The sequence below is a fragment of the Nerophis ophidion genome, linkage group LG21, assembly GCF_033978795.1.
Source record: "Nerophis ophidion isolate RoL-2023_Sa linkage group LG21, RoL_Noph_v1.0, whole genome shotgun sequence".
Lineage (NCBI taxonomy): Eukaryota > Metazoa > Chordata > Actinopteri > Syngnathiformes > Syngnathidae > Nerophis > Nerophis ophidion.
Window position 1 is genome coordinate 178,282 of NC_084631.1, and position 12,123 is coordinate 190,404.

At 41.3% G+C, this 12,123-nt stretch overlaps 2 protein-coding genes across 2 annotated transcripts in view; one reads left to right on the forward strand and one right to left on the reverse strand.

Moving 5' to 3' along the window:
* LOC133540240 (zinc finger protein 271-like) overlaps nucleotides 1–4,932 on the reverse strand; it is a 44,001-nt gene extending 39,069 nt beyond the window's left edge. The window contains exons 1-2 of the mRNA XM_061882830.1: nucleotides 4,814–4,932; nucleotides 3,031–3,253 (exon numbers count right to left, since the gene is read on the reverse strand). Coding sequence (XP_061738814.1) covers nucleotides 3,031–3,253 — 223 coding nt within the window. The 5' untranslated portion in view covers nucleotides 4,814–4,932. The remainder of the gene's footprint in view (nucleotides 1–3,030; nucleotides 3,254–4,813) is intronic.
* A 216-nt stretch (nucleotides 4,933–5,148) lies between these two features.
* On the forward strand, nucleotides 5,149–12,067 carry LOC133539535 (gastrula zinc finger protein XlCGF57.1-like). The gene is made up of 2 exons (XM_061881510.1): nucleotides 5,149–5,392; nucleotides 9,651–12,067. The coding sequence occupies exon 2, from the start codon at nucleotides 9,701–9,703 to the stop codon at nucleotides 11,069–11,071; it is 1,371 nt and encodes a 456-aa protein (XP_061737494.1). The 5' UTR covers nucleotides 5,149–5,392; nucleotides 9,651–9,700; the 3' UTR covers nucleotides 11,072–12,067.
* The last annotated feature ends 56 nt before the right edge of the window (nucleotides 12,068–12,123 follow it).

Sequence of the window (12,123 nt, forward strand, 5' to 3'; positions counted from 1 at the left end):
TCTGCCGTTTCTTTTCTTTTTCTCCTATGTCCCACTTTCCCTTGTAGAGGGGGTCTGGTCCGATGGCCATGGAACGTACTGGCTGTCCAGAGTCGGGACCCAGGATGGACCGCTCGTCCAGAGTCGGGACCCAGGATGGACCGCTTGCCTATGTATCGGCTTGGGACATATCTGCGCTGCTTATCCGCCTCTGCTTGGGATAGTTTCCTGCTGGCTCCGCTGTGGACGGGACTCTCGCTGCTGTGTTGGATCCGCTTTGGACTGGACTCTCGCGGCCGTGTTGGATCCATTATGGATTGAACTTTCACAGTATCATGTTAGACCCGCTCGACATCCATTGCTTTCGTCCTCTCCAAGGTTCTCATAGTCATCATTGTCACCGACGTCCCACTGAGTGTGAGTTTTCCTTGATCGAGAATGTCGTAGTGGTTTGTGTTGTGGTTTGTGCAGCCCTTTGAGACACTAGTGATTTAGGGCTATATAAGTAAACATTGATTGATTGATTGATAATTATGAGGGAAAAATTGATGCTCAATTCTGAGTGTAAACACAGCTTGGTTCAAGGGAAGTTAAACAATAACTGAAAATCGCAAGAAGAAGTTATTAGGGATACGAAGATTATGGGGAATTTATTTGATAAACAGGGGGGAATGTCAGAAAAATTCTGTGTAAATTATCAAATAAAACCTTGTATTACATCATTGTGTTCCTGACGAGAAGAAAAAAGGCTGGAGCTTTCCAAGAAGAATGCTGGACTTCCAGGCGGACAGATGGCAGAATCTGCCCAACTTCCAGAGGAACTCTTTTAAGTATTTTTACGAACCCTCTTTGATCTATTTTATGGGACTCTCTGTGATCTATTTTTTGGGATTTTCTTTGATCTGTTCGGGAACCGAAGGCAATGCTGGTCATGACCCACTTCCATGAGGAAGCAGCTGTGGGAAGGAGGGGGGTGAAAATCAAATAAAGAACCACGAGAACGATCTTGGGGCAGAGCATGGTGCAGGATTTGTACAGGCAGTACAATGGCCATGCCTCTCCTCGGATCCGAGTATAAATTGAATTCTGTCTCTGTTTGATTCTTTGCCTTTTTGTCCTGTTTAATAGATGTCATCAATGTTTGAACCTGACAGATGGAGGTCTCGCAACTACGGTAAGCAGCTGCCAACTTCATTTTACCCCGTAGAAGAAGTGCGCTTCTTTTTCTTTTTGAGCCGCCGACCTTATTTTGCCCCGTAGAAGAAGAAGTGCGCTTCTTCTTCTACAGCCGCCAACCTTAATTTCCCCCATAGAAGAAGAAGTGCGCGGTGCATGCTGGGATACATGACTGCGGGAGGCATGCCATTTCTGTGTGTAGTGACTCCAAAATGGCTCCTACCACGCAGAGTTTAAACTCAAGGAGATCAGTCACACAGTAGAAGACGGGAATAGAGCAGCAGCGAGAAAATTTAACATTAACTGCAACGACAATGACTCATTTAATGACGACTTTGACGAGACATGTTGGATGTTGTATACGCCCAACTGTTTGATTGGAACACTGAGGAAGAAGAATTAGAGGGATTAGTGGATGAGGAATAACTTAATAAAGTGAGCTTTACATGTTTATTTTGTGTTTTGTGACATTAGGGTTTGAGCAACGTTGAGTTATTGATATATTATTGCTTTGCACTATTTCCAGTGTTACTATATTGTGATTGCACTAACCTTTGATTTACCGTAACAGTATCAGACTGTTTTTTACCTGTTTATTGAATCGGGGAAAATAATAAAACAGCTGTTTATTCATTTTGGGAGTGAACGGAGCTGTCAGAACGCTGGTTTGTAATCTATTAATAAAGTTTGACTGACCTATCTGACTGTTTTGTTGACATTCCCTTTAGCTCAGCTCCCTCCAAAGCAGGGGTGTCAAACATTTTAGGTGGGGGGCCATATGGAGAGAAATCTACTCCCAAGTGGGCTGGACTGGTAAAATCACGGCACAATAACTTAAAAATAAAGACAACTTCGGATGGTTTTCTTTGTTCGAAAATAGAACAAGCACATTCTGAATTTTTTTTTTTTTACATTTATATGTTGCTGTTGATAGTATTCTATCTTTATTTGTTGTTATCTATACTTTCTGATTAAATTATGTGATAAGGTTCATCAATCAACTCGTTGGTGTTAATGTTCCATCCATCAAGATAAAAAAAAAAATATTAAAATCAAATTACAGGATGCTATTTATGTACTTTGATCATTTTTGTCTACCGGTGCACTAAAATCATGTGTGCTTTTTGTGTTTTTAGATATGTAGCATCATCTACAAAAATACACAAAATTGTTATTGCGACATCTAGTGGACACATTTAGAACAGCAGTTTCTTTCATTCAAACATTTTGGCTCATTTTCATACTTAGCCACCTCATCCCGCGGGCCGGATAAAACCTGTTTGAGGACCTGATCCGGCCCGCGGGCTTTACGTTTGACACCCCTGATGTAAAGGATGCATAACGTGACCCCAGCTTCTACTCAGTGGCCTAGTGGTTAGAGTGTCCGCCCTGAGATCGATAGGTTGTGAGTTCAAACCCCGGCTGACTCATACTATAGAATATAAAAATGGGACTCATTACCTCCCTGCTTGGCACTCAGCATCAAGGGTTGGAATTGGGGGTTAAATCACCAAAAATTATTTCCGGGCGCGGCACCACTGCTGCCCACTACTCCCCTCACCTCCCAGGGTGTGATCAAGGGTGATGAGTCAAATGCAGAGAATAATTTCACCACACCAAGAGTGTGTGTGACAATTATTGGTACTTTAACTTTAACTTTACTGTAGAATCTATTCTATGCACCTTATAATGCGGTGTGCTTTATATATGAACAAAGTTTTAAAATAGGCCAATCATTGAAGGTGCACCTTATAATCCGGTGCGCCTTATAGTGCGGAAAATACAGTATATCTCCATCTTTAGTGATAAATGTGTCCCCCGGATGAACATGTGTCACAAACATTGTATTAGATGATATGTGGATGTTGTGCTTACTTGGACTGTGATGAAGCTGTGAGGACTCAGGTGGTTTGTCTTCATGCTCTTCAGTCTTCACAGAGACAACAGTCAGTGGAAACTTGCTGACATCAGCCTCCTCCTGCCCTACAGGACACTCTCCCTCCTGACTGATCCACACTTCCTCCTCTTCCTCTTTAATGTGGGGGGGCTGTGGATCCTCCTGCTGCTGAAGGGGACGTTCTTCTTGACGAGCGTTCATCTGTTGGACGTCCGCAAGACAACACAAACAAACTTCAGCTCAGATGTGTCAAATATTTTTTAGTCTATCAAATATAATATTTTCCAAGTGGACTGACACCACTCTGTGGTGATGTTCTTCTACACATGGAATAATCATCAGTGATTGATTATTATGAATTGTGTCATTGATCTTGTTTTCTGCATTTACATTAATTATTGATTAAAAAGTAACAACTTAAAGAAAACCTCCTGCTGGGATTTTAATACCGTCATGACTGCATGAAGTCAGTCTGCACGTACAAAAGTGTCATTGTGCTGCAGCATCAAGTGACGCCAACTGGCTCCTCCCACTACCAACCTACCAGCCAACCTTGACGTGCACCTCCAAAATAGTCCCACCTCACGTCAACGGTGACCAGGACTACAGAGCTGTGGTCGGTTGGCTTTACTTTTACACGCAATATCCTCTCCTTGTTCTCCATTACCTTCCTGCTTGGCACTCAGCATCAAGGGTTGTGATTGGGGGTTAAATCACCATAAATGATTCCCGGGCGCAGCACTGCTGCTGCTCACTGCTCCCCTCACCTCCCGGGGGGTGATCAAGGGGATGGGTCAAATGCAGAGGACACATTTCACCACACCTAGTGTGTGTGTGACAATCATTGCTACTTTAACTTTCTTCTGCGAAAGCAACATTTTTAACCCAACAGAAAACAAACAGAAGTGCAGCAAAGCACGTGGAACAAGTGCCAGCGAGTATATATATATATATACATTTATAAATATAAACAAATATTTAGAATATTTGGGTACCTCATGTTCCGATTACAAACAAAATATTGATGCAAATTCATTTTGTGTGCAGTATATTAAAGCTATTTTTTAATATTTAACATTTATATAATAAATATTTGTTTTAGTCTGACTGAATAAGCATTAATCACTTACAATTGTGCAAATAGTGTATTCGTAATAACAAACATCAGTTGATTTAATTTCCATGATATGTCCACCCAATGCAGCTGAGATAGGCTCCAACACCCCCCCGCAACACCAAATAGGGACAAGCGGTAGAAAAATGGATGGATGGATGTTATCAAGGTAATAGAAGTGCGTGCAAACATCATTTGTATTTATTGCTAATAAAGTTGACACCAACATAAAGCAGACCACTGCAATAATACATTATATCACACTGTCATTACAATAACAATAATATTTTTTGTTCATCCTGTAAAGCATCTTTGAGTACACTGAAAAGCGCTATACCAAATAAAATGTATTATTATTATTATTATACCATGTGACTTATTCCAGACTTAAATTTCGAGACGTTCGTTTCTTTCTAGTAACAAATATTCAATGATGTTAAGCGTGACTGTAATATACAACAAAAATACTGTTAAAAGTATTAAATAAGTCAATATAATTCTTACATAGAACATATAAAATACACTCCTCAAAAAAATGCTCGCATTTGCTACAAAGGCCTGCTAGCGGGCTAACGCTAGCACGTTAGCTTCGAACAACATATGAGGTAAATAAGATAAATAATATGAAAATATATCATGTATATTACCTCATAAGCCGCGTGTACAAGAGAGGAGTGGAATATATTCTTCCTATTGTTACACCAGCAACTCTTTTTTGTCTTCTGTGGCCGGGCGAAGGAAGTGTGCACCACTCACTATTGTCCCAGTGAAACACGTGTTTGAAGGAAGTGTGCACCACTCACTATTGTCCCAGTGAAACACGTGTTTGAAGGAGGTGTGCACCACTCACTATTGTCCCAGTGAAACACGTGTTTGAAGGAAGTGTGCACCACTCACTATTGTCCCAGTAAAACACGTGTTTGGCCAACAATCGTTCCGCTGTTGACAACCCCTTGATGACGTCACACAGGAGGAAGAACAAAACAAGATGGCGTCTGGCGGAGAATACGTTGTTTTGGTTATTATGGTTTCTAGGTCTTAATTACAACGTACATGTGCACATGTGTGTCGTTTAACAGAGTAAACGTCGTTATTAATTGTTTGTATGCGGATACATTAGTCTGAGTGCACTTTGACGTGCTAGCCTAGCCTGCTGGTTAGCTTAGCTTGTTAGCTGCTAACAAAGAGAGGCGGAAGTGATCGACACATCAAAGCAGAGATCCAATGTAAGTGTAAAGTGTTTTTATTGTGTGAACATGTCTACATTACAAATGATGTGAGTGTTGCTGAATCAGCGACTAACTGCTGCCATTGAAGAAATGTTTGTGATGTTAGAAAAAAAACAAAAAAACGATAGCAGAGGACAAGGAGGAATTTTGTCCAACAAAAGAGGAGAAGGAGCGACAACATCAACTACTGGACGCTGTTTTCAAGAAACATCAAGTTGTGTTACACATCCAGCCTTCCATCCATCTTCTTCTGCTTATCTGAGGTCGGGTCGCGGGGGAAGCAGCCTAAGCAGGGAACCCCAGACTTTCCTCTCCCCAGCCACTTCATCCAGCTCTTCCCAGGGGATCCCAAGGCGTTCCCAGGCCAGCCAGGAGACATAGTCTACCCAACGTGTCCTGGGTCTTCCCCGTTGCCTCCTACCGGTCGGACGTGCCCTAAACACCTCCCTAGGGAGGCGTTCGGGTGGCATCCTGACCAGATGCCTGAACCACCTTATCTGGCTGTTCTCGATGTGGAGGAGCAGCGGCTTTACTTTGAGTTCCTCCCGGATGGCAGAGCTTCTCACCCTATCTCTAAGGGAGAGACCCGCCACACGGCAGAGGAAACTCATTTAAAATAGAATAGACTTGATTGTCATTATATTTGCGTATAACAAGATCAAAGACTCCAACTAAAGGTGCGGTAGTGGGAACAAATATAGGGTCAAATAAATAACACAAGAGCTAATAAGGGAAAACTAACACTTGAAATAAACAGACCGCTTCGGCCACTTGTACTAGTGATCTTATCCTTTCGGTCATGACCCAAAGCTCATGACCATAGGTGAGGATGGGAACGTAGATCGACCGGTAAATTGAGAGCTTTGCCTTCCGGCTCAGCTCCTTCTTCACCACAACGGATCGATACAGCGTCCACATTACTGAAGACGCCGCACCGATCTACCTGTCGATCTCACGATCCACTCTTCCCTCGCTTGTGAACAAGACTCTGAGGTACTTGAACTCCTCCACTTGGGGCAGGGTCTCCTCCCCAACCCGGAGATGACACCCCACCCTTTTCTGTACGAGAACCTTGAACTCGGATTTGGAGGTGCTGATTCTCATCCCAGTCGCTTCACACTCTGTTGCAAACCGATCCAGTTAGAGCTAAAGTTCCTGGCCAGATGAAGAGACCTAATCCTGCAGCCACCAAACCGGATCCCCTCAACGCCTTGACTCCGTCTAGAAATTCTGTCCATAAAAGTTATGAACAGAATCGGCGCTTTGGCGGAGTCCAACCCTCACTGGAAAAGTGTCCGACTTACTGCCGGCAATGCGGACCAAGTTCTGACACTGATCATACAGGGAGCGGACCGCCACAATCAGACAGTCCGATACCCCATACTCCCTGAGCACTCCCCACAGGACTTGCCGAGGGACACGGTTGAATGCCTTCTCCAAGCCCACAAAACACATGTAGACTGGTTGGGCAAACTCCCATGCACCCTCAAGAACCCTGCCCAGAGTATAGACCTGGTCCACAGTTCCACGACCAGGATGAAAACCACACTGTTCCTCCTAAATCTGAGGTTCGACTGTCTGACTTAGGCTCCTCTCCAGTACACCTGAATAGACCTTCCCGGGAAGGCTGAGGATGCTTCTACATATTGACACAAATATATAAAAAACACTAACCTTGTGACGGATGTTTTTGCAATTGTTTTATTTGATCTTTCCCAACACCTGGTGGCCACAATAATTCATGAAGTCAAGCTCATGGCTCACAATGTTGAATGATGCGGACATGTTTGTTACTGGATACTTGCTATCAGACTTTTGTTTTGGAGACTTTGTGTACGTATTAAGCAACTATAATTATTTGATATGCTTAAAAGTGCTGTTTTAGCTTAGCTGTTGTGTAGCTGCTCGCTCCTCGTAGCCTACAGCAGGTGTGTCCAAAGTGCAGCCCATAACTATGTTTTTAATTGACAACGGGGAGTTTTGAAAATGTGGTATTTGCGTGTCGGTCCAATCAGCAGCAGTTACGCCCTGTTTCATCATTGGACCTAAGTCTTTGGCTTGGTAGGCGGGTACGAGGCTACCAAGCCAGGTGGTACGAGCACGGAGGAGCCTTTGTAGTGGTGTCGCAGCTCGGTGGTCGTGCCGTCAGGTAACACCAGGAAGGTTCCTTCTGTGCGATATTGACTGGTGCTTTTTTCTCCCTGGACTCTGACTTCATATCTGGTGTTGTCCTTCAGACCTCGGCCAAGAAGCCACGTAAACAGTGTGAAGAATGTGGGCGATAAGAGTGTGTGTGCGTGGGCATGAACTTGCACCCACTTTCAACTGGAACTCAGGACATATGATTAGTTGCACGGCCTATTCTAATCTATATTAAACAGCGTCCGGGGCTTGCGTCCACTGCGGGGGTGCGTCATCGCTCTCTCGGTGTGGGTCGTTGCGCTCTTCGTCTGCTGGCCGTTGTTTCCTCCTCCGTGCTGCTCCCCCGCTCGTTCCTCCCTCGCCCTTTTTGTACTCTAGCAGCAGATAGACAGATTGTAAGCAGGTGTGTAATATACGCACCTGGCTCAGATTGCCGCTGCAGTGTCGCTTCGCGTGTGTCATGCCTCTCCTCGCCGCCGCATGCCCCGCCTCCTGGCCTCCAGGTGGGCCCGCGCTGCTGCTTTCCGCCCATTGTCGGCCCGTCGGCTGTGTCTCTCCACACATACAATGTCTGCTTTCACTGGGATGCCGACTGATGGGATGTTCATATCTTCCCGTTTAGATGAAGAATTAATCATCGCAAACGGTTAAAAAGGGTGGGTGCAAAAGAGCATATTACTTAATCTTTCTAGCCATCTCCAGGTCTAAGTTGGATGTCAGTGTTGACCAAGTTCTCGGTTTATGTCCACAACCTTCTACTACATAAGTGAGAAGCATGATTTATATTCTAGAATTAGCTTTCACCATCTTAGAGGTTAGGAAGCAGCTCAGTATGTCAATATAGCAGCATAAGCTAGTTACTTCTGTGATCAATGCGCCGCTAAAAGTAGGTCCTTAGTGTTAGCGCTTATAATAACAATATAACTAATACTTGGTTAATATTCAGGTCACAAAATGTAAATGGTGTATTGTTGGCAGTTTTTTTGGAGGACTTTGTGGGTCAAATAGAGGAGCTCCCATTGACTCCAATGTTAGCTGATTTTTGCTCACGTTTATTTAATAATTAAATTTATAAAAGTTTGAAACAAATGTCTTACATAAGGATTGTGAATGATAGGCAACATTTTAAAAAGTGCAGTTTCCTTTGAGTTTGTCAGATAAGTAAACAGTCCTTCAAATTAAATATGTAAAACAATTGAGGTTGTTTATAGATATTATCCACTATGAAGTTACAGTCAAACTAAGCACACAAGGGAAAGTACATTCATATACACATGAAGTACACACACGTGTAAGAATCATGTTAACCACCAAAATATTGTCTTGTTCTCCTAAATCCAATATCGAGTATCCTTTGGTGAGCTGACCGTATCGTCACACCCTTAGTTGAAAACACACCATCCCCATGACATGACACTTCCACGTGATGTAGAACAGTAGTCCCACATTTTAAACATACACACACATCTGAAGAATATTAAAATTAAATATATTTGGTGGGCCAAACAAAATGATTCGACGAACTAATGTTTGGTATGGGCGATATGACCTCAAATCTATATCCTAATAACAATACATGTCACGATATATAATTTGGTGTATAATTGATACTAGAAGAATTTTAAAGTGGGTTACAAAAGCTCCTAATTTGGCAGCTGACATATGCAGTAACATATTGTATCATTTATAATTGTATTATTTTGTTGAAAAAAATATTTTTAATGTACTTGTTTATTTACTGTTAATATCTGGTTACTTTATTTGAGAAAATAATACTGGAAATGATGTAATATTTTACTGCATATTTCAACAACTAAATTAGGAGCCTGTGTAGCCTGTTTTAAAATGGTTCTATTAGTAATTCAATATGAAATAATATATCGTAAAATCAATTTTAAACCAAATCGTTTATCCATAGTAAAAAGTCCTGTTGTTCTAGTTGGTTTTTATTTTCCTGTGAAAAATGTTGTAAAGAGTAACGTGTTTGTGCATCACTGAGATTTCAAGACAGTTGATACAATAACTTGTTTTTCCTAAGTGCATGTCAAAGTACTGAATGCATTATGTGACTGAGCAGATATGGATGTTTCTCAAACTTGTGTTTGTCTTGCAGACGTCTGTGAAGAACATCTTCACCCTGAGCAACAGAAGTGGAGCTTCAGGATGCAGACAGAGGAGCCACAGCACAACCTCATTAAGCAGGAAAAGGAATACCCACTGATCCCCCATTTTAAAAATGAAGAGGAACACCCACTAATCCCCCATTTTAAAGAGGAAGAGGAGGACCCACTGACACCCCATTTTAAAAAGGAAGCGGTGGATCCACAGACCCCTCACATTAAGGCGGAAGAGGAATACCTACTGATCCCCCATTTCAAAAATGAAGAGGAACACCAATGGCTACCCTTTTTTAAAGAGGAGATGGAGGAACCACTGACACCACATTTTAAAAAGGAAGCGGTGGATCCACAGACCCCTCACATTAAGGCGGAAGAGGAGGACCCACTGACCCCTCACATTAAAGAGGAAGAGGAGGAACACAGCATCAGTCAGCAGGGAGAGCATCTTGAAGGACTGGAGGAGGTTGATGTCACCAAGATGCCAGTGACTGGTGTCCCTGTGAAGAGTGAAGATGATGAGGTGAAAGGTGAAAGTGAGGAGAGGGGAGGGGGGGAGCCTCCAAGCAGCAGCTCAACACAACACATGACAACAGAAGCTGATGGAGACCACTGTGGAGGATCACAAGCAGACAAGCTCTTAGCTCCACTATCAGATAGTGAGGACACAACGTCACACTCTCCTGACACTGATGATGAAGACTCTAAAGATGATAAGACATGTCACACTGACAACACTCACTTCACATCTTCTCACTCTCACAAAACTTTTAAATACCAAAGTCGTCTGAAAGAACACATGAGAACACACACTGGAGAAAGACATTTTTTGTGTTCAATCTGCGGTAAAGATTTTACTCAAAGATACATTTTGAAAATACACATGAGAATACACACTGGAGAAAAACCTTTTTCCTGCTCAGAATGTGGTAAAAGTTTTGGAAAAAATCAAAGTTTAAAAGTACACATGAGAACACACACAGGAGAAAAACCGTTTTCCTGCTCAGAATGTGGTAAAAGTTTTGTAAGAAATGAACGTTTAAATGTACACATGAGATCACACACTGGAGAAAAACCTTTTTCATGTTCAATCTGCGGTAAAGATTTTACTCGAAGGGACCATTTCAAAAAACACATGAGAATACACACTGGAGAACAACCTTTTTCATGTTCAATATGCGGTAAATATTTTGCTCAAAAGAACTACTTGAAAATACACATGAGTACACACACTGGTGAAAAACCTTATACTTGTTCAGTATGTTGTAGAAGTTTTATACAAAGTATGCATTTGAAAAGACACATGAGAATACACACTGGAGAAAAACCTTTTTCATGTTCAATCTGCAGTAAAGATTTTACTCAAATGCACCATTTCAAAGCACACATGACAAGACACACTGCAGACAAACCTTAAACATGTTCAGTGTGTTGTAAAAGTTGTATACAAAGTCCGTATTTTGAAAAGACTCATGAGAAGACACCCAGGAGAGAAAGTGTTGAGTTGCAGTGTGTGTGGTGAAAGATTGTCTTCTAAGTAGCAGTGTAAGAAACACAAGTGTGCTGGTGAGAACAGCAGCAGCAAATGAAACTGCAGGATTGCAAATAAACTGTCAAATCTTAACTTCGACTTTGTAACAACATCAGCACATAGATTCTAACATTTATAGATTAGATATTTCAGATTATTGCTTTTTTCAGTCAAGTACATGTTTTAATATACAACATTGTGTACTTTTATTTAAAAATGAACACAACACTTTGACTGTAATGGTGAGAATAAACAGGACAAAACATGTTACGAATACTTTTTATGTGTATAGAGATATTCAGAAATCATGTTTGATTTTTAATGATGTTGTAGAGTAACTCCTTTATATGATGTACATATTTGTTTTACATGTGTTCATACCTTTGCTTTTGAATACACATAAATCCCTCTTAATTCAAATTTAGTGGTTCACACTTGAAACATCTTCTGGACCACTTCTGGAAGCATATTATTATTTACTTTATACATCATTTAAACAGTTGTCTTTTATACAAGATCATTTACTTTTAAAATCTGTGACTTCATGAATCATTTGTTGGCTCTCAATAATCCATTCTTTTAATTATCTTTATTACTCTCCTTTGTAATATGAATATGGTTTTATATGTATGTCCCCTTTATGCAATATGTAGATTAGAGAAAATGGCAACATTATATGTGGAAGGTTATGAAGGATAGTTTTGTTTTTAATAATCTACATTTCTTATTTTTTTTAAAAACTACACGACAATTTAAAAAAAAAAGTTGTTTATGATTTTGTTCCCCCTTTTTTAGAATCCCTCAAACATTATCAATTTCAGAAAACATGGGGAAGTTTGGATTGTTAGGGAAAAGTCAATAAAAGTCAATCCATCCATTGTTTCTACCGCTTGTCCCTTTCATTTTTTATGTATAGCATTTAATCACAAACTTGTCCG

What these genes read in the sequence shown, in the direction of transcription:
- LOC133539535 (XM_061881510.1), top strand. Translation starts at nt 9,701, where the DNA reads ATGCAGACAGAGGAGCCACAGCACAACCTCATTAAGCAGGAAAAGGAA.